The 20,850-nt window shown below is 41.1% G+C and overlaps 1 protein-coding gene and 1 pseudogene across 3 annotated transcripts in view; one reads left to right on the forward strand and one right to left on the reverse strand.

Moving 5' to 3' along the window:
• The window catches only part of LOC115144992 (leucine-rich repeat-containing protein 7-like), a 155,404-nt gene that overhangs the window by 53,292 nt on the left and 81,262 nt on the right, over nt 1-20,850 (reverse strand). For all 3 annotated transcript variants that reach the window (XM_065003090.1, XM_029686177.2, XM_065003091.1), the window contains exons 8-14: nt 20,073-20,147; nt 18,910-19,054; nt 18,077-18,149; nt 15,661-15,790; nt 14,251-14,366; nt 13,293-13,362; nt 13,073-13,172 (exon numbers count right to left, since the gene is read on the reverse strand). In XM_065003090.1, the coding sequence (XP_064859162.1) occupies nt 13,073-13,172; nt 13,293-13,362; nt 14,251-14,366; nt 15,661-15,790; nt 18,077-18,149; nt 18,910-19,054; nt 20,073-20,147 (709 nt within the window). The remainder of the gene's footprint in view (nt 1-13,072; nt 13,173-13,292; nt 13,363-14,250; nt 14,367-15,660; nt 15,791-18,076; nt 18,150-18,909; nt 19,055-20,072; nt 20,148-20,850) is intronic.
• LOC135561299 (glutamic acid-rich protein-like) lies at nt 158-1,872 on the forward strand (annotated as a pseudogene).

Raw genomic sequence — 20,850 nt, forward strand, 5'->3', positions numbered from 1 at the left:
GAAGAAGAAGAAGAAGAAGAAGAAGAAGAAGAAGAAGAAGAAGAAGAAGAAGAAGAAGAAGAAGAAGAAGAAGAAGAAGAAGAAGAAGAAGAAGAAGAAGAAGAAGAAGAAGAAGAAGAAGAAGAAGAAGAAGAAGAAGAAGAAGAAGAAGAAGAAGAAGAAGAAGAAGAAGAAGAAGAAGAAGAAGAAGAAGAAGAAGAAGAAGAAGAAGAAGAAGAAGAAGAAGAAGAAGAAGAAGAAGAAGAAGAAGAAGAAGAAGAAGAAGAAGAAGAAGAAGAAGAAGAAGAAGAAGAAGAAGAAGAAGAAGAAGAAGAAGAAGAAGAAGAAGAAGAAGAAGAAGAAGAAGAAGAAGAAGAAGAAGAAGAAGAAGAAGAAGAAGAAGAAGAAGAAGAAGAAGAAGAAGAAGAAGAAGAAGAAGAAGAAGAAGAAGAAGAAGAAGAAGAAGAAGAAGAAGAAGAAGAAGAAGAAGAAGAAGAAGAAGAAGAAGAAGAAGAAGAAGAAGAAGAAGAAGAAGAAGAAGAAGAAGAAGAAGAAGAAGAAGAAGAAGAAGAAGAAGAAGAAGAAGAAGAAGAAGAAGAAGAAGAAGAAGAAGAAGAAGAAGAAGAAGAAGAAGAAGAAGAAGAAGAAGAAGAAGAAGAAGAAGAAGAAGAAGAAGAAGAAGAAGAAGAAGAAGAAGAAGAAGAAGAAGAAGAAGAAGAAGAAGAAGAAGAAGAAGAAGAAGAAGAAGAAGAAGAAGAAGAAGAAGAAGAAGAAGAAGAAGAAGAAGAAGAAGAAGAAGAAGAAGAAGAAGAAGAAGAAGAAGAAGAAGAAGAAGAAGAAGAAGAAGAAGAAGAAGAAGAAGAAGAAGAAGAAGAAGAAGAAGAAGAAGAAGAAGAAGAAGAAGAAGAAGAAGAAGAAGAAGAAGAAGAAGAAGAAGAAGAAGAAGAAGAAGAAGAAGAAGAAGAAGAAGAAGAAGAAGAAGAAGAAGAAGAAGAAGAAGAAGAAGAAGAAGAAGAAGAAGAAGAAGAAGAAGAAGAAGAAGAAGAAGAAGAAGAAGAAGAAGAAGAAGAAGAAGAAGAAGAAGAAGAAGAAGAAGAAGAAGAAGAAGAAGAAGAAGAAGAAGAAGAAGAAGAAGAAGAAGAAGAAGAAGAAGAAGAAGAAGAAGAAGAAGAAGAAGAAGAAGAAGAAGAAGAAGAAGAAGAAGAAGAAGAAGAAGAAGAAGAAGAAGAAGAAGAAGAAGAAGAAGAAGAAGAAGAAGAAGAAGAAGAAGAAGAAGAAGAAGAAGAAGAAGAAGAAGAAGAAGAAGAAGAAGAAGAAGAAGAAGAAGAAGAAGAAGAAGAAGAAGAAGAAGAAGAAGAAGAAGAAGAAGAAGAAGAAGAAGAAGAAGAAGAAGAAGAAGAAGAAGAAGAAGAAGAAGAAGAAGAAGAAGAAGAAGAAGAAGAAGAAGAAGAAGAAGAAGAAGAAGAAGAAGAAGAAGAAGAAGAAGAAGAAGAAGAAGAAGAAGAAGAAGAAGAAGAAGAAGAAGAAGAAGAAGAAGAAGAAGAAGAAGAAGAAGAAGAAGAAGAAGAAGAAGAAGAAGAAGAAGAAGAAGAAGAAGAAGAAGAAGAAGAAGAAGAAGAAGAAGAAGAAGAAGAAGAAGAAGAAGAAGAAGAAGAAGAAGAAGAAGAAGAAGAAGAAGAAGAAGAAGAAGAAGAAGAAGAAGAAGAAGAAGAAGAAGAAGAAGAAGAAGAAGAAGAAGAAGAAGAAGAAGAAGAAGAAGAAGAAGAAGAAGAAGAAGAAGAAGAAGAAGAAGAAGAAGAAGAAGAAGAAGAAGAAGAAGAAGAAGAAGAAGAAGAAGAAGAAGAAGAAGAAGAAGAAGAAGAAGAAGAAGAAGAAGAAGAAGAAAGAAGAAGAAGAAGAAGAAGAAGAAGAAGAAGAAGAAGAAGAAGAAGAAGAAGAAGAAGAAGAGAAGAAGAAGAAGAAGAAGAGAAGAAGAAGAAGAAGAAGAAGAAGAAGAAGAAGAAGAAGAAGAAGAAGAAGAAGAAGAAGAAGAAGAAGAAGAAGAAGAAGAAGAAGAAGAAGAAGAAGAAGAAGAAGAAGAAGAAGAAGAAGAAGAAGAAGAAGAAGAAGAAGAAGAAGAAGAAGAAGAAGAAGAAGAAGAAGAAGAAGAAGAAGAAGAAGAAGAAGAAGAAGAAGAAGAAGAAGAAGAAGAAGAAGAAGAAGAAGAAGAAGAAGAAGAAGAAGAAGAAGAAGAAGAAGAAGAAGAAGAAGAAGAAGAAGAAGAAGAAGAAGAAGAAGAAGAAGAAGAAGAAGAAGAAGAAGAAGAAGAAGAAGAAGAAGAAGAAGAAGAAGAAGAAGAAGAAGAAGAAGAAGAAGAAGAAGAAGAAGAAGAAGAAGAAGAAGAAGAAGAAGAAGAAGAAGAAGAAGAAGAAGAAGAAGAAGAAGAAGAAGAAGAAGAAGAAGAAGAAAGAAGAAGAAGAAAGAAGAAGAAGAAGAAGAAGAAGAAGAAAAGAAGAAGAAGAAGAAGAAGAAGAAGAAGAAGAAGAAGAAGAAGAAGAAGAAGAAGAAGAAGAAGAAGAAGAAGAAGAAGAAGAAGAAGAAGAAGAAGAAGAAGAAAGAAGAAGAAGAAGAAGAAGAAGAAGAAGAAGAAGAAGAAGAAGAAGAAGAAGAAGAAGAAGAAGAAGAAGAAGAAGAAGAAGAAGAAGAAGAAGAAGAAGAAGAAGAAGAAGAAGAAGAAGAAAGAAGAAGAAGAAGAAGAAGAAGAAGAAGAAGAAGAAGAAGAAGAAGAAGAAGAAGAAGAAGAAGAAGAAGAAGAAGAAGAAGAAGAAGAAGAAGAAGAAGAAGAAGAAGAAGAAGAAGAAGAAGAAGAAGAAGAAGAAGAAGAAGAAGAAGAAGAAGAAGAAGAAGAAGAAGAAGAAGAAGAGAAGAAGAAGAAGAAGAAGAAGAAGAAGAAGAAGAAGAAGAAGAAGAAGAAGAAGAAGAAGGAAGAAGAAGAAGAAGAAGAAGAAGAAGAAGAAGAAGAAGAAGAAGAAGAAGAAGAAGAAGAAGAAGAAGAAGAAGAAGAAGAAGAAGAAGAAGAAGAAGAAGAAGAAGAAGAAGAAGAAGAAGAAGAAGAAGAAGAAGAAGAAGAAGAAGAAGAAGAAGAAGAAGAAGAAGAAGAAGAAGAAGAAGAAGAAGAAGAAGAAGAAGAAGAAGAAGAAGAAGAAGAAGAAGAAGAAGAAGAAGAAGAAGAAGAAGAAGAAGAAGAAGAAGAAGAAGAAGAAGAAGAAGAAGAAGAAGAAGAAGAAGAAGAAGAAGAAGAAGAAGAAGAAGAAGAAGAAGAAGAAGAAGAAGAAGAAGAAGAAGAAGAAGAAGAAGAAGAAGAAGAAGAAGAAGAAGAAGAAGAAGAAGAAGAAGAAGAAGAAGAAGAAGAAGAAGAAGAAGAAGAAGAAGAAGAAGAAGAAGAAGAAGAAGAAGAAGAAGAAGAAGAAGAAGAAGAAGAAGAGAAGAAGAAGAAGAAGAAGAAGAAGAAGAAGAAGAAGAAGAAGAAGAAGAAGAAGAAGAAGAAGAAGAAGAAGAAGAAGAAGAAGAAGAAGAAGAAGAAGAAGAAGAAGAAGAAGAAGAAGAAGAAGAAGAAGAAGAAGAAGAAGAAGAAGAAGAAGAAGAAGAAGAAGAAGAAGAAGAAGAAGAAGAAGAAGAAGAAGAAGAAGAAGAAGAAGAAGAAGAAGAAGAAGAAGAAGAAGAAGAAGAAGAAGAAGAAGAAGAAGAAGAAGAAGAAGAAGAAGAAGAAGAAGAAGAAGAAGAAGAAGAAGAAGAAGAAGAAGAAGAAGAAGAAGAAGAAGAAGAAAGAAGAAGAAGAAGAAGAAGAAGAAGAAGAAGAAGAAGAAGAAGAAGAAGAAGAAGAAAGAAGAAGAAGAAGAAGAAAGAGAAGAAGAGGTTGAAGAAGAAGAAGTGAGAAGAGAGAAGAAGAAGAAGAAGAAGAAGAGAGAGAGGAAATTGAAGAAGAAGAAGAAGAAGAGAGAAGGAGGGAAGAAGAGAGAAGAGAAGAAGAAGAAGAAGAAGAAGAAGAAGAAGAAGAAGAAGAAGAAGAAGAAGAAGAGAGAAGAGAGAACGAAGAAGAAGAAGAAACGAGGTTAGAAGAAGAAGAAGAAGAAGAACGAAGAAGAAGAAGAAGAAGAAGAAGAAGAAGAAGAAGAAGAAGAAGAAGAAGAGAACAGGCTAGAGAGAACACGAAGAAGAAGAAGAGAAGAAGAAGAAGAAGAAGAAGAAGAAGAAGAAGAAGAGAGAACGAAGAAGAAGAAGCGAGGTTGCAAGAAGAAGCACTTCAAGAAGAAGAAGCATGAAGAAGAAGTTAGAAGAAGAAGAAGAAGTCAGCTGGTGTTGGACCTAACCAACCAAGCAGACACCAGCACTGCTTCAAAAGAAAGATTTCAATAAGAAGAAGAAGAACTAATCAAAGAAGAAGATATTTACAATAGAAGGAAAAGAAGAAAGAAGAAAATCCCAAGAAGAAGAAATTGCTATCTGACCCTAAACAGAGAATATGAATTGGCTGATTATCTCTACTCTGTCAGAATAAGAAGAAGAGACAGATCCTTAGAAGAAGAAGAAGACCAGAAGAAGAAACCGGCAGAAGAAAAGAATGGCTACCCAAAGAGGAGCGCTAAGGTCAGATGACAGGGGAGAGAGACAGAGAAGCTTTCTCCTTTACTGTGATAGAATAAGAAAAGAAGAAGAATTCAAGAAATTAGAAGAACAAGAAGAAGAAATTTTTAAAATTGAACCCAGAAGAAAAGAAGAAGAAGAAGGGAAGAAGAAGAAGAAGAAAAGAAGTTTTTTCCTGCCAAGCCTGAAGACACTGAATAAGAAGATCTGCATAGTAAACAGTAACTTAAGATTATTACTATTATTGTTATTACTATAATTATTAATGTTTATCATTCCAAATATGGTTGGTAATTGTAGTGATAACAGTTTAGTGATGGTAGTAGTAGTCGTAGTAATGATGATTGTAGTTGTAGTACTGATATAAAGAAGAAGATGAAGATTTAGTTATAAGTTAGTTATAGTTTCATTTTCCATAATTAGATTTTATATTTATTACATTTCTAGAAGACTGTTACCATTTTATTGTTATTATTTCTGTATTTAAAAGTATTATTATTTACTACCATTTTATATTATTATTTGAATTTATAGAAGAACAATGATATTGAAGAAGAAGAATATTGAAGAATGTTTTTCATGCCAATAGAAGAAGCTTGAGATTTGAAGAAGAAGAAGAAGAGAGAGAAGAAGAAGAGAGAGAGAGAGAGAGAGAGAAGAGAGAAGAAGAAGAAGAAGAAGAAGAAGAGAAGAAGAAGAAGAAAGAAGAGAGAGAGAGAGAAGAAGAAGAAGAAGAAGAAGAAGAAGAAGAAGAAGAAGAAGAGAGAAGAGAGCGAGAGAAGAGAAAAGAAGAGAGAGAAGAAACAGAAGAAGAAGAAGAAGAAGAAGAGAGAAGAAGAAGAAGAAGAAGAAGAAGAAGAAGAAGAAGAGAAGAAGAAGAAGAAGAAGAAGAAGAGAAGAAGAAGAGAGAAGAGAGTTGAGAGAGAAGAAGAAGAAGAGAGAAGAAGAAGAAGAGAAGAAAGAAGAGAGCTAGGTTGAGAGAAGAAGAAGAAGAAGAAGACGAGAGAAGAAGAAGAACGAGAGAGCGAGAGAGAGAACAAGAGAGAGAGAGAGAAAAAAACAGAGAGAGAGAGAGAGAAGAGAGAACGAGAGAGAACAGAGAGAGAACGAGAGAGAGAACAAGAGAGAGAGAGAGAGAGAGAACGAAGAGAGAGAGAGAGAGAGAGAACAAGAGAGAGAGAGAGAGAGAGAACGAGAGAGAGAGAACGAGAGAGCGAGAGAGAGAACAAGAGAGAGAGAGAGAACAGAGAGAGAGAACAAGAGAACAAGAGAGAGAGAGAGAGAACGAGAGAGAGAGAGAACGAGAGAGATAGAACGAGAGAGAGAGAGAGAACGAGAGAGAACGAGAGAGAGAGAACGAGAGAGAGAACGAGAGAGAGAACGAGAGAGAGAACGAGAGAGAGAACGAGAACGAGAGAGAGAGAACGAGAGAGAGAGAGAGAACGACAGACAGAGAGAGAGAACAAGAGAGAGAGAGAGAGAGAGAACGAGAGAGAGAGAGAGAGAACGAGAGAGAGAGAGAACGAGAGAGAGAGAGAGAACGAGAGAGAGAACGAGAGAGAGAGAGAGAGAACGAGAGAGAGAACGAGAGAGAACGAGAGAGAAACGAGAGGAGAGAGAGAGAGAGAGAGAGAGAGAGAGAGAGAGAGAGAACGAGACAGAGAGAGAGAACAAGAGAGAGAGAGAGAGAGAGAGAGAAACGAGAGAGAGAGAGAGAACGCATAGAGAGAGAGAGAACGATAGAGAGAGAAGAGAAAAGAGAGAGAGAGAGAGAGAGAGAGGAGAGAACGAGAGAACGAGAGAGAACGAGAGAGAACCAGAGAGAGAACGAGAGAGAACGAGAGAGAACGAGAGAGAGAACGGAGAACTAGAGAGAGAGAACGAGAGGGAGAGCGAGAGAGAACGAGAGAGAGAGAGAGAGAGAGAACGAGAGAGAGAGAGAGAGCGAGAGAGAGAACAAGAGAGAGAGAACAAGAGAGAGAGAGAGAGAACAAGAGAGAGAGAGAGAGAGAACGAGAGAGAGAACGAGAGAGAGAGAGAGAGAACGAGAGAACGAGAGAACGAGAGAACGAGAGAGAACGAGAGAGAGAGAACGAGAGAGAGAGAGAGAGAGCGAGAGAGAGAGAGAGAGAGAGAGAGAGAGAGAGCGAGAGAGAGAACGAGAGAGAGAACGAGAGAGCGAGAGAGAGAGAACGAGAGAGAGAGAACGAGAGAGCGAGAGAGAGAGAAAAAGAGAGAGAACAAAAGAGAGAGAGAGAAAAAGAGAGAGAGAGAGAGAGAGAGAGAACGAGAGAGAGAACAAGAGAGAGAGAGAGAGAGAACGAGGTGAGAGAGAGAGAGAGAGAGAGAGAGAACAAGAGAGAGAGAGAGAGAGAGAGAACGAGAGAGAGAGAGAACGACAGAGAGAGAGAGAGAGAACGAGAGAGCGAGAGAGAGAACGAGAGAGAGAGAGAACGAGAGAGATAGAACGAGAGAGAGAACGAGAGAGAGAGAGAACGAGAGAGATAGAACGAGAGAGAGAGAGAACGAGAGAACGAGAGAGAGAGAACGAGAGAGAACCAGAGAGAGAACGAGAGAGAGAAATCGAGAGAGAGAACGAGAGAGAGAGAACGAGAGAGAGAGAACGAGAGACGAGAGACAGAGAGAGAGAACAAGAGAGAGAGAGAGAGAACGAGAGAGAGAGAGAGAACGAGAGAGAGAGAGAACGAGAGAGAGAGAGAACAAGAGAGAGAGAGAGAGAGAGAGAGAACGAGAGAGAGAGAGAGAGAGAGAAACGAGAGAGAGAAGAACGAGAGAGAGAGAGAACGAGAGAGAGAGAACGAGAGAGAGAGAACGAGAGAGAGAACGAGAGAGAGAGAGAGAGAGAGAGAGAGAGAGAGAGAGAGAGAACGAGAGAGAGAACGAGAGAGAGAACGAGAGAGAGAACGAGAGAGAGAGAGAGAGAGAGAACGAGAGAGAGAGAGAGAGAGAACGAGAGAGAGAGAGAGAACGACAGAGAGAGAGAGAACGACAGAGAGAGAGAGAACGAGAGAGAGAGAGAGAGAGAACGAGAGAGAGAGAGAGAGAGAGAGAGAGAGAGAGAACGAGAGAGAGAGAGAGAGAGAGAGAGAGAGAGAACGAGAGAGAGAGAGAGAACGAGAGAGAGAGAGAACGAACGAGAGAGAGAGAACGAGAGAGAGAGAGAGAACGAGAGAGAGAGAACGAGAACGAGAGAGAGAGAACGAGAGAGAGAGAGAGAGAGAACGAGAGAGAGAGAGAGAGAACGAGAGAGAGAGAACGAGAGAGAGAGAGAGAACGACAGAGAGAGAGAGAACGACAGAGAGAGAGAGAACGACAGAGAGAGAGAGAGAACGACAGAGAGAGAGAGAGACGACAGAGAGAGAGAGAACGAGAGAGAGAGAGAACGAGAGAGAGAGAGAGAAGAGAGAACGAGAGAGAGAGAGAGAGAGAGAGAGAGAGAACGAGAGAGAGAACGAGAGAGAGAGAGAACGAGAGAGAGAGAGAGAACGAGAGAGAGAGAGAGAGAGAACGAGAGAGAGAGAACGAGAGAGAGAGAGAGAACGAGAGAGAGAGAGAGAGAGAACGAGAGAGAGAGAAGAGAACGAGAGAGAGAGAACGAGAGAGAGAGAACGAGAGAGAGAGAGAGAGAACGAGAGAGAGAGAACGAGAGAGAGAGAACGAGAGAGAGAGAACGAGAGAGAGAGAGAACGAGAGAGAGAGAGAACGAGAGAGAGAGAGAACGAGAGAGAGAGAGAGAGAACGAGAGAGAGAGAGAGAGAACAAGAGAGAGAACGAGAGAGAGAACAAGAGAGAGAACGAGAGAGAGAACAAGAGAGAGAGAACGAGAGAGAGAACAAGAGAGAGAGAACGAGAGAGAGAACGAGAGAGAGAGAACGAGAGAGAGAGAGAACGAGAGAGAGAACGAGAGAGAGAGAGAACGAGAGAGAGAACGAGAGAGAGAACGAGAGAGAGAACGAGAGAGAGAGAGAGAGAGAACGAGAGAGAGAGAACGAGAGAGAGAGAGAGAACGAGAGAGAGAGAGAGAACGAGAGAGAGAGAGAAACGAGAGAGAGAGAGAACGAGAGAGAGAGAGAGAGAGAACGAGAGAGAGAGAGAGAGAGAGAACGAGAGAGAGAGAGAGAGTAAAACTAAAAGTTAGAAGAGAAAGAGTATAGTGAAAAGAAGCCGACAAGACAATGTCCTTGGGGACAGGTTTCAATATTGTAGTGGACAAAGATGATAAGAATGTTGTGTAAGTGGAAATTTTAACTGTATGTGTCCACATAACTGAGCATGTGACTAACCTTGTGAAACTATCCTATTATAATCTCCTGTTCTCGGGAGAATCATCCTGTGTTGCAAACCAGCTTGCTCATGTGTCCTTGTATAAAAGGAGAACTGACAGTCCTGCCCAATAACAGGAAACTATAAAGATATTTGCCTATCACCCAATGCTTCAGAATTCTGACTGTCTACAGTGTCACCAAACTACGGCCCGCGGGCCGGATACGGCCCGTCAGCACATTTGGCCCGGCCCTCTGAACAATACCAGAGACGCTATCGAATTTTTTTCCTATTTGGCCTCCAGAAAAAAAATCCTAGGCCCGGCCCTGTCAAAGAGAGAACGGAATAATGGCGAAAAGGTTAGGTAAGAGAAAAATTGATTCAGAATGCAGGGTATTTAACCTGCAGTGGACAAACAATTTTTTTTTTGTTCAATGCAAAGAAAAGGCTGTTTGTCTCATCTGTCAAGAGACGGTGGCGGTATTCAAAGAATACAATCTTCGCCGACACTATGAATCCCGTCACAAAGACAAGTACGATAGCTTGCAAGGCCAAATACGAGCAGACAAACTCTCAAAGCTAAAAAGTGGACTACTATCTCAGCAGAATACATTTGTACGCCAAGCTCAGCTGAACCAGGCATCCGTTCGGCCAGCTGGGTTGCTAAACTGATAGCAAGAAGCGGTAAGCCTTTCACTGACGGAGAGTTTGTTAAGAAATGTATGGATGCTGTCGCGAGGAGGTGTGTCCCGAGAAGAAAGATGCATTTAATGCCGTAAGTCTGTCGGGCGAGTACAATCACCAGACGCGTTGAAGAAATCGGGAGTAATGTATATGCCCAGCTGCAGCAGAAGACGAAAGAATTTGACTTTTTTCATTAGCACTGGATGAGAGCACGGACGCAAAGACACAGCGCAACTGCTCATTTTTATTCGTGGAGTTAGCGCAAACTTTGAGATATGCGAGGAGCTGGCAGCCCTCCAAAGTCTCAAAGGGACTACAACGGAGAGGATATTTTTGACAAAGTGTGCCAAACCATGGAGAAGTTGGACCTGGACTGGTCAAAGCTAGCTAGCATCACGACTGACGGGGCTCCTAGCATGGTGGGCGAAACTCGCGGTCTAATAGGACGATGAACCGGGAGTTGGAAAAAGGGGTCTCACCGCCCGCTACGAGTCCACTGCCTAATTCACCAGCAAGCACTGTGCTGCAAAGTGTTGAAGTGGGATTCTGTAATGAAGGTTGTGGTGTCGTGCATAAACTTCATCAGAGCAAAGGGACTTAAACACAGGCAGTTCCAAGAATTCCTGTCTGAACTGGAGTCTACGCACGGAGATGTGCTGTACTACACAGAGGTCCGATGGCTGAGCCGGGCAGAGTTTTGAGGCGTTTTTACGAGCTGCTACCCGAAATTAACGCATTTCTTCATTTAAAAGACAAAACGGTCCCAGAGCTGATCGACCCAGAATGGAAATGGCACCTCACATTTTTAACAGACGTGACAGAAATACTTAACAGCCTTAACTTGCAGCTACAAGGCGAGGGGAAACTCATTTGCGACATGTATTCACACATAAAAGCATTTGAGGTGAAATTAGCGCTGCTTTTGGAACAAGTGAAAAAGCGCAACTTCGTCCATCTTCCTGCTACCCAAAACCTGTCGACAGAGAACCCAGCGGTCCCGTTCCCAGCTGAAAAGTGCGTGGAAGCACTGGAAATGCTGAAGGCGGAGTTCGGTGTGCGATTCAGTGAACTACATGTTCATGCAAAAGAAATCCGTCTTTTTCAGAACCCCTTTGTTGCCGACATTGATGAAGCCCAGCCTTCATATCAGTTTGAGTTGGCTGAGTTACAGAACTGTGATGTTCTGAAAGACGCATTCAAGCCCAACAGTCTCATTGACTTCTATGCCGCCTCCCAAACGACACATATCCAAACATCAAAAACACGCAATGAAAATGTCCACAGTTTTTGGCAGCACATATATCTGCGAGAAAACCTTTTCTCGCATGAAACTGCTGAAAACCCCGATGAGATCAAGATTGACAGATGAACATTTGCATCAGTGCTTGAGACTGGCTGTAACTAGAATGGAACCTGATATTCAACTTCTCACCAGCCAGATGCAGGCCCACAGTTCACACTGATGAACATACATAGGTAAGCTCACTTTTCTGACTTGAATGAGTCATTCTGAGCATACAAATATAATCATAATAAAATCTACTGGGATAAAATCCATCTTTACAACCATACTGGTAGTGAAATGTATTGTGCTGTGTAGGTGCTGTATCACTTAGTTCAGTTTCTCAACCTGCTTCTTTTGTGGTTTTCACAGGGAAGTTGATGAGAGAGAGCTGCAAACAGCGGTGTCTACAAGCCTACTGGAACCTACAAAAGGATTATAAGGAAGGAACACAATAACTTTAAGAGACTGCTCATATGTGTCAGAGAGATTCTGCTCTGACAACTGAGCTGAACTTTTATCTGTTAAGATTGTGCATGGCACGACAGAAAGTTAATGTTCCATGGCTTTTTTTTCTATGAAGAACCCAGAGAGAGTTATTTAGTTATTATTTATTTCATTAATAGTGTTATTATTTGTTTCCTGACTTTTTTTCTGTAAAGAACCTGGAAAGGGTTATTTGGTTATGTGTGGCTTTCTGGAAAACAATTAATTTTTTAAGCTCCCCTACGATCGTCACACTTTTTCTGTTACAAACTGACACCAGCCCCCCATCAGAGAAGGGAAAAGTTATGTGGCCCTCACAGGAAAAAGTTTGGGGACCCCTGGTCTACACTGTGCAGTGTTACTCTGTTGTTCCCTCTGAGCTCAGATATAAAGAACCTTAATTTGGTCTCCAGCAAATCCTTATTTTATAATATCCACCACAGTTGGCACGGCAACATGGACTGTGTGCTAGCCAGGTTTGATGGAATTTTCAAACTTTTATTTATTTAGTATTATTATTGTATATACTTGTTATTATTGAAAGCCTATTTAAGAATCTGTTTGTTTCATATTGTTCAGCCATTTTCTTTGGTCAAAATTAAGTTCCAACTGTAATGTTGTATTTTCCACAATATAATAGAATTACCGCTAGGCCTGGGGCTACTCGCACTTAAAGCATGAAAAGCAAAAACCAAAGAGGGAAGATTCAAACTTTATTTAATTACTTTGGATATTACCGAAATAAAGTAAAGACACTTTGGTGTGGTATGGTTATTATTAGGCTTACCTACTGCAGGCCTACGAAGGTAGTGCGCACTCAGGTCAATTCACCCACAACTTTTTGGACCCGTGAAGAGCTCTACCTCAAAGGGTAGTTCAGTGACACGTGCTCTGCACACGTACTACTATACATTACTAGAATGGATAACAGGGTATATCAAACACCATTAATCAATTGTAAATACATATCCATGACACCTTAGCCATCACTAAATCACACACGCCACACTGGTCCTCAAAACAGGGGCCCCTCAGGGGTGCGTGCTCAGCCCCCTCCTGTACTCCCTGTTCTCTCATGACTGCACAGCCAGGCATGACTCCAACACCATCATTAAATTTGCAGATGACACAACAGTGGTAGACCTGATCACCGACAACAACAAGACAGCCTATAGGGAGGAGGTCAGAAACCTGGCCGTGTGGTGCCAGGACAACGACCTCTCAACGTGATCAAGACAAAGGAGATGATTGTGGACTACAGGAAAAAGAGGACCGAGCACGCCCCCATTCTCATCAATGGGACTGCAGTGGAGCAGGTTAAGAGCATCAAGTTCTTTGATGTCCACATCACCAACAAACTAAAATGGTGCAAGCACACCAAGACAGTTGTGAAGCGGGCACGACAAAACCTATTCCTCCTCAGGAGACAAAAGATTTGGCATGTGTCCTCAAATCCTCAAAAGGTTCTACAGCTGCACCAGAGGGCACTGCGTACGGCCCAGTACATCACTGGGGCCAAGCTTCCTGCCATCCAGGACCTCTATACCAGGCAGTGTCAGAGGAAGGCCCTAAAAACGGTCAAAGACTCCACTATAAGGTCTACCCCTGTTGTATTCGGCGCAAGTGACTAATAAAATTTGATTTGATAGTAGTACTACATCCACTTTGAGGGAATAGTTGGCTGTCAGGATTTCCCCTCATGTCAGCATGTGTTACATGTCATTTCTACCTCACCCTCATCATGTCGTGGTTGCTGAGGGAACATGTAGTTGGTGAGGACCCTCTGCTTGGTCTCTGGATGGGCCTCGGTCTGGAGAGGGATCAGGGCCTTGGACTGCACACAGCACACATCATTAACTCTTCAAGTACCGCTGATACACAGGTATTACATCATTAGAATGTATCAGTAAATGTAATTTCTTCCCAAGAAAACAACACATAAGATCATATTTACCTGATTGTCTGATAGCCAAAGAGCAGCAAGATCTTTTAGTTTTGTGAAAGTGAACGGAAGGTTTTTTAATCTGTGTAAGGGAGAAGAAGACAAAATAGGGAGTAAGAAGGCATATCATCTAATTGAGTACATATGTGTTTATTAAACTTCAAAAGGTTACTTAATTTGCGATTAAAAGTGAGAAGTGATTATATGGAAATAATTCAGACAAGTGGCTTGAGCTCAACTTCACATCCTTCTCCACAGAGTGTGTAAGAGGCACATTGTGTTCTGATGTGTTCAAGGACACAGATCGACATATAGTCCAATGTGAAAAGCCAAGACTATTCCTCTGCCAAAGACAATCACAGCCTGCCTGCCTCTGACTGACTGACACCCACCACACAGGAAAGTTAACCAACACACAAAGGGGAAAAAGTAAGTTACCGTGGCAACACGCTCAGTGAACTTCACTTTGACAACAGAAATCTGTCAGTGGGAGACAGTGTTGATGGCTACCGTAGGTAGAACGAAGCAGGGTTGGAGTGACTGGATCCTCGTTCTGAGGAAGCCTATGTGGTTGAACGCTCAGCTCTGTGGTGTCGCGTGTGGACACAGGTCTGCCTAATGGGTGCCGTGTATTTAGTGATAGTATGGTTTAATTACCTTGGATCCAGTAAATCACTGGCAGAGCAACTAAACATCTCATAAAGAGCTTAATTAGCCCGGGGGCAGGGGAAGTGCTTTCTAATGTTGTGCAGCTATCTTAAATGGGCCATTAGCAAAATAATAACCACTAGTTTATATAAACTCCTCAGAAGAATGTCCCATTCCACCTACGCGCTATGTAAATAAATAGACACACAACACAAGCCTACAGTATTAAGCTGTTTCCTTATCAAGGAGAGTGTGAGGAACATATGGATTCACTGTGTGTGTGTGTGTGTGTGTGTGTGTGTGTGTGGTAACCAATAGTAACCTATTGTCGCTTAAATTGAGAACATGTAGCTTGGTCATCTGCCCAATTTCGTCAGGTAGAAACTCCAGCTTATTGGAGCGCAACGACATGACTGTCACATTCTTACAGTTCCCAATCTGCAACAAAAGGGATGCAAGCATACATTTCAATGATCACTTTCCATCTTCCTTTCACCAAACCATATCAATTACAGAAATACATGCATTGTGTGTGAGTGTACAGTGGGGTCTGGAATTATTGGTTCCCCTGATAAAGACGAGCAAAAAAGACAGTGTAAAATAAATAACACAAATACTGAGATACACTATATATACACAAAAGTATGTGGACACTCCTTCAAATTAGTGGATTTGGCTATTTCAGCCACACCCGTTGCTGACAGGTGTATAAAATCGAGTACGCCTCCATTGGACTCTGGAGCAGTGGAAACGCGTTCTTTGGAGTGATGAATCATGCTTAACCACCTGGCAGTCCGTTGGACGAATCTGGGTTTGGCGGATGACAGGAGAACAGTACCTGTCCCAATGCAAAGTGCCAACTGTAAAGTTTGGTGGAGGAGGAATAATGGTCTGGGGTTGTTTTTCATGGTTTGGGCTAGGATCCTTAGTTCCAGTGAAAGGAAATCTTAAAGCTACAGCATACAATGCCATTCTAGATTATTCTGTTCTTCCAACTTTTTGGCAACAGTTTGGGGAAGGCCCTTTCCTGTTTCAGCATGACAATGCCCCCCTGCACAAAGTAAGGTCGGTGTGGAAGAACTTGACTGGCCTGCACAGAGCCCTGACCTCAACCCCATGGAACACCTTTGGGGTGAATTGGAAAGCCCGACTTCAAGCCAGACCTAATCGCCCAACATCAATGGCGGACCTCACTAATGATCTTGTGGCTGAATGGAAGTCCCCGCAGTAATGTTCCAACATCTAATGGAAAGCCTTCCCAGAAGAGTGAAGGCTGTTATAGCAGCAAAGGGGGGAACAACTCCATATTAATGCCCATGATTTTGGAAGGAGATGTTCAACGAGCAGGTGTCCACATACTTTTGGTGATGTAGTGTATATTGTATGCTCAAAAAATATATAAAAAAATATATTTGTTTTATACTAATACAATCGCTCTTGGTAAAGTTCATGATGACATTGACCTTAACAAGGATCCCAGGACCAGTGGTAACAAAATAGCCTCATAACATCAACTATCCACCACCACATTTTACAGTACGGATGAGGTATGTTCTGCATTTGCATTGTTCTTTCGAAGGCCAAACCCACCATTGGTGTATCTGGCAAACGTTCCCATGTCATCGGACCTGGTTTGCTCATCTTTATCAAGGGATTGAATCATTTCGAACTCCACTGTGTATGTGTGTATAGGATCAGTGTGAGGTTATTGGTGTGGGACAGACAGACGTACCTCCCTGGGTAGTTCAACAAGGAAGTTCTCATCAGCAGAAAACGTGCGGAGGTTATGCAGGTAGCCAATGGTTGGGGGCAGGGACTCCAATTCATTACAGCTGCAGTCAAACTCTTCTAAAAGCGATAAACTGGGTAGAGATAGAGAGAGGAGAAAGAGACCCTTAAGAATCCTACGTGCCACTGCTACTTTCACTTGGTTAGTTATTGGTGTAAGAGCAACAAATTAAGACGCAACATAACCAACACACCATCTACAATAATACAGGCAAAATCACAATTCTGCATAGATACTCTACTTCACATGTCTTTGATGTACCATGTTAATATTTGCATATAATTTTGTTAAGAACCTACAAAGCACAGACCAACTTCATTCGTCTGCTAAAAATGTGCTGTGAATTCTTGAAGTGGAACATTTAGATATATCATAATGATACAAATATTATTTCACTCAAACACTTTGAGGAAAAGCCACCGGTAGATTAATTTCAGCCACCGGTTGCATTATTTTTTGTTGACAGATGGAGCCTCAGATGTTTGATCCCTCCTTGGTGTCCATGGAAACAAATATTAATTGGGTTCCCTTTAAGACTAGATGCATCTAAGACATGTACAGGCTACAGAGGTGAAAATGGTCAATCAAGTGGATTCGTGAGAATCATGACAATATTCAAAAACCATGACTTAATAGAATGAGATACTCCTCTAGAAGGCGAACTAAAATAAAATAAACATGATTTGAACATAAACTGTATTAATCCCACGAGAGGAAATTAATAATTGATGTTGCTGACTCCCTTTCACTATCAGTATCTGGTGGTGCAGTATCTCTTTTCAATCAGAATATAATCAACAGTATGCTTTTAAAAATATATATTGAATATTATTCTCCAATTGAACTTCATGAATGACAAACTTCACTCTATATCTTAAACTCTAAAGCCACAGTGTTTATTGAGTCAAATGCCCTTGCCTCTTTGTCAGATTTGAAAGGACAATGGATTTGTAAGCAAAATGAACAACTGTCCAGCTTTAAAATGTCCTCCCATAGCCTCCAACAATTCTAAATTCAAGCTCCAACAGAGCGTATAGTGTACAATGTCAGTGTATATGACCAGGAGAGGACGAGGGGAAGAGAAGCCTCCCCTCACTGGACAGAGTTCATTTGTATTTATTGTACACACAGCAGAGTCATTAGCTTAACATTTGTCCCAGCTGGCCTCCCATATGCAGGACTTACACTGGATCCCCTTCCCCGGCTGGAACATACAGTACAGACAGGGAACGTTAAGGTGAGCACTTGCCTGAATAAACATGCTGTGGCGAGGAGGAACGTGTACAGGAGACAGTGATTCGCGGTCTACTTACCCTAATTTGGCGCGTCCACTAAGTGGCCCATTTTAGATGCATGTGAAATAACCACAACACACAAAACCGACCAATGACAAACCAAGAAAAAAAGGTGCACTGAAAACAGTATCACAGGCTTGGGGATAAGGATGAACATGACATGATGAACTGTAAGTTGGTGACCCCTGACCTATTAGATCACAGTCTCAATGACATGGCATGTTCAGAGTTGACCCACAAAATTTCCTCTGACTCATTATATTTTCCAGATTAAACTTTTGATATAATATATACAGCATATCAAATAAAACAAATATATTAGGCCGGCTGTTGAAACTGCAATACGGGCACAGAGTCAACTCCTCTCAGAGAGCCATATTCCACAACAAATGAATGGCATACACCCAAAATGTCAGTGCACATTTTGGAACAATGGTAAGCCGGAGGGGGGAAGAAAGAGAGAAAGAGAAAAAGAGAGAGAAAGAGAAAGAGAGAGAAAGAGAGAAAGAGAAAGAGAGAGAAAGAGAAAGAGAGAAAAAGAAAAAAGAGAAAGAGAGAGATGGATAGATCTATCTATCTATCTCCTCTCAGTGCCGCTAACTGAGACACAATGTACTGCATCACTCTACTTGGTGTGAACAGTGATGGAACCAATCAGCGTTAGTCAATGTGAGGTGAGAAGGAGCAGCAAGGAGAAGGTGCCAGACTCAGCAGAGTTTCAGAACCCTTCTATCCACAGGCCGTGTTGAATACAGCTCAGCTCAGCTCAGCAAACCAGCGGCGGAGAAGATGAGATTCAACGTGTCAACCGGTTTTACCATCAAAATTACTGTCTCTGACGCCTTTTCATTTGGTTATGCAATAGATGCCCTAAAATTGACTGCCATTCAGTTCCATGATATATATTAACTAATAAACAAGACTTGGAATGTAGTTTAGCTATTGGCGTAATAATTTCAAAACATTTTATTCGACTTGAGGGGAGTTCTGGGATTGCAATCTAAGAAGTGTATGTAAACAAAATAGTGCAATCGGATTCATGATCGGTCTCATAAGGTACTCACCTTCCAATGGTGTTAGGCAGTGAGGTGAGCTGGTTGTCATCCACTTTTAATGTTGTGAGTTTTTTCAACATTCCTGCAATAGAGTCAAACACTCATTTGATTATTTTTTTAAAGGAACAAACGAAAACAAAAAGCAAAGAACACATTTAAAAGGAATTATTCATACCCATTGCCAACATAATCCTCTTACCATTTCATTAATTTACAGCCAGGAAATTATTTAAAAACTTACTAAGTACAAAATAACTTCATAGTTTGTGTAAATTAAATCCCAGTATTCAAACGAATAAATGTTTCACTCCAAATACAAATGACATTTTAATGACGCAAGCCATTTGATTGTTAATGACAAAACAACTCAGGGAAATGCACTCTCAGATAACAGCCTCCGAGAGGAGCCACCATGATGAATGCAGTCATTACAGAATTAATCATCCTCTCTCAGCCTTCTTTCCTAATCTTCCTTTCTTGATCCTTTCTCTATTCTCTTTAACCAGGAGATACCATTGGTTGCAGACAGGAGAGAGCAGAGACAATCTAACCAGGAAATACCATTTGTTGCAGAGTGGAGAGAGCTGAGACAATCTAATCAGGAGACACTATTGTTGCAGAGGGAAATGAACAGAGCAGTTCTATGGCCAATCCATTTGTTGCAGATGGGAGAGAGCAGAGAGATTATAACCAGGTGATACCATTTGTTGCAGACGGGAGAGAGCAGAGAAAATCTAACCAGGAGATACCGTTTGTTGCAGATGGAAGAGAGCAGAGAAAATCTAACCAGGAAATACCATTTGTTGCAGAGTGGAGAGAACAGAGAAGTTCTATGGCCTCACCTATGGTGTCAGGCAGATGCTGCAGCATGTTGGAGGAGAGCAGGAGGTCCTCCAGGGACTCACAGCCAGAGATGTCAGTGTGCAGGCTTTCAATCCTGTTTTTAGCCAGGTCCAGGTAGCGCAGATGCCTCAGCTTCCCTATACACTTCAGAAGCAGGGGAGGGAGATACATGGAGCGATGTTAGAGGGGGTGGGAGAGAGAGAGATAGAGACAGAGAGAGAGAAAAAAAGGGAGAGAGAGAGAAAGTGAGTGAGTGAGAAAGGGAGACAGAGCAAAAAAGCAGGGGTTTGAGAGACAAAGCAATGGATGTTAGGGGGCGTGGGGGGGAGAGAGAGAAGAAGGCAGGGTTTTGAGAGACATGGACAGATGGATGTTAATATGTACAGACTCAGTGAGCATAGCCTTGCTATTGAGAAAGGCCGCCGTAGGCAGACATGGCTCTCAAGAGAAGACAGGCTATGTGCTCACTGCCCACAAAATTAGGTGGAAACTGAGCTGCACTTCCTAACCTCCTGCCCAATGTATGACAATATTAGAGAGACATATTTCCCTCAGATTACACAGATCCACAAAGAATTCAAAAACAAATCCAATTTTGATAAACTCCCATATCTACTGGGTGAAATTCCACAGTGTGTCATCACAGCAGCAAGATTTGTGACCTGTTGCCACAAGAAAACGGCAACCAGTGAAGAACAAACACCATTGTAAATACAACCCATATTTATGCTTATTTATTTTCCCTTGTGTACTTTAACCATTTGTACATTGTTACAACACTGTATATATATATATATATATATATGACATTTGTAATGTCTTTATTGTTTTGAAACTTCTGTATGTTTAATGTTTACTGTTCATTTTTATTGTTTATTTCACTTTTGTATATTATCTACCTCACTTGCTTTGGCAATGTTAACACATGTTTCCCATGCCAATAAAGCCCCTTGAATTGAATTGTTAGAGGGGGTGGGAGACAGAGCAAAGAAAACAGGGGTTTGAGGGAACTTTTTTCAAAGGTTGCCCTATGGTGGTGCATAACTAACCCCTATGCACTGACCCACATGAACTAACTAGCGCATCACTGCCCATACACAGACTTCATCAGGGCCAATGAAAAAATGACACAAACAGATAATAAATGGAGGTGTAGGCCTACCCCAGGTATTGTCTGCAGTGAGTTGTTGTCCATCCACAGCTCCTTTAGGTTATGGATCTGCTCCAGGACTTCAGGCTGAAACACAAAGCACACACACATTACGTCTGTGTCTAGAACCAGCGCAGGAGGGCTGGACAGTAGAAAATATCCCAGAAACTAAGGCAGAGAGATAAGAAAGCCCTGGCCATTTTGTCTCATGGGCAGGCTGGCAAGTGGTATGTAGTTTTAAGTAAATGAAGTGCGGTTTTAACACCAATCAATATAAGAAGTGAATAACAATACCAATGGGCATAATTACTAAACAAAGTAGGCATGTCAATGATGGCATTTGCACAATGAGTGGTGCAAAGTCGCTCCTCCAGATGTATTCTAGAATTAATCTCACGTTCCGTATTCTATAATGGAAGCGGTGTGTTTGAATCTCGTATAGAGTCCTGTGAGTGATTGTGTTCGATACAGACGTGTGGAGAGGCCTAGCCAGACTGTGTGTGACTATCGGGACTAAAGGCTCTACCTGACTATGTGAAATCACTCCATTAGACCAGGCTGGGAGACTAGGTGACAGACCTCACGGTCCTTCATGCTGCCCTAATCAATTCCAATCTTTCTCATGCATTTCTTTTCGCAGCATGGTGTGGCTTTACTCAGTGGCATAGCACAGTTTACCGGGGCCCCCGCAAGGTTCGAGCAAGGACGGACCTTTTATGTGTCTATAACATTTTTTTTATGCCATGGGGCATGGAGAAAAATGTGAAGTTTTATTGCTAATCTCTTGCTA

This window comes from Oncorhynchus nerka, linkage group LG17 (assembly GCF_034236695.1).
Source record: "Oncorhynchus nerka isolate Pitt River linkage group LG17, Oner_Uvic_2.0, whole genome shotgun sequence".
NCBI classification, from domain to species: Eukaryota; Metazoa; Chordata; class Actinopteri; order Salmoniformes; family Salmonidae; genus Oncorhynchus; species Oncorhynchus nerka.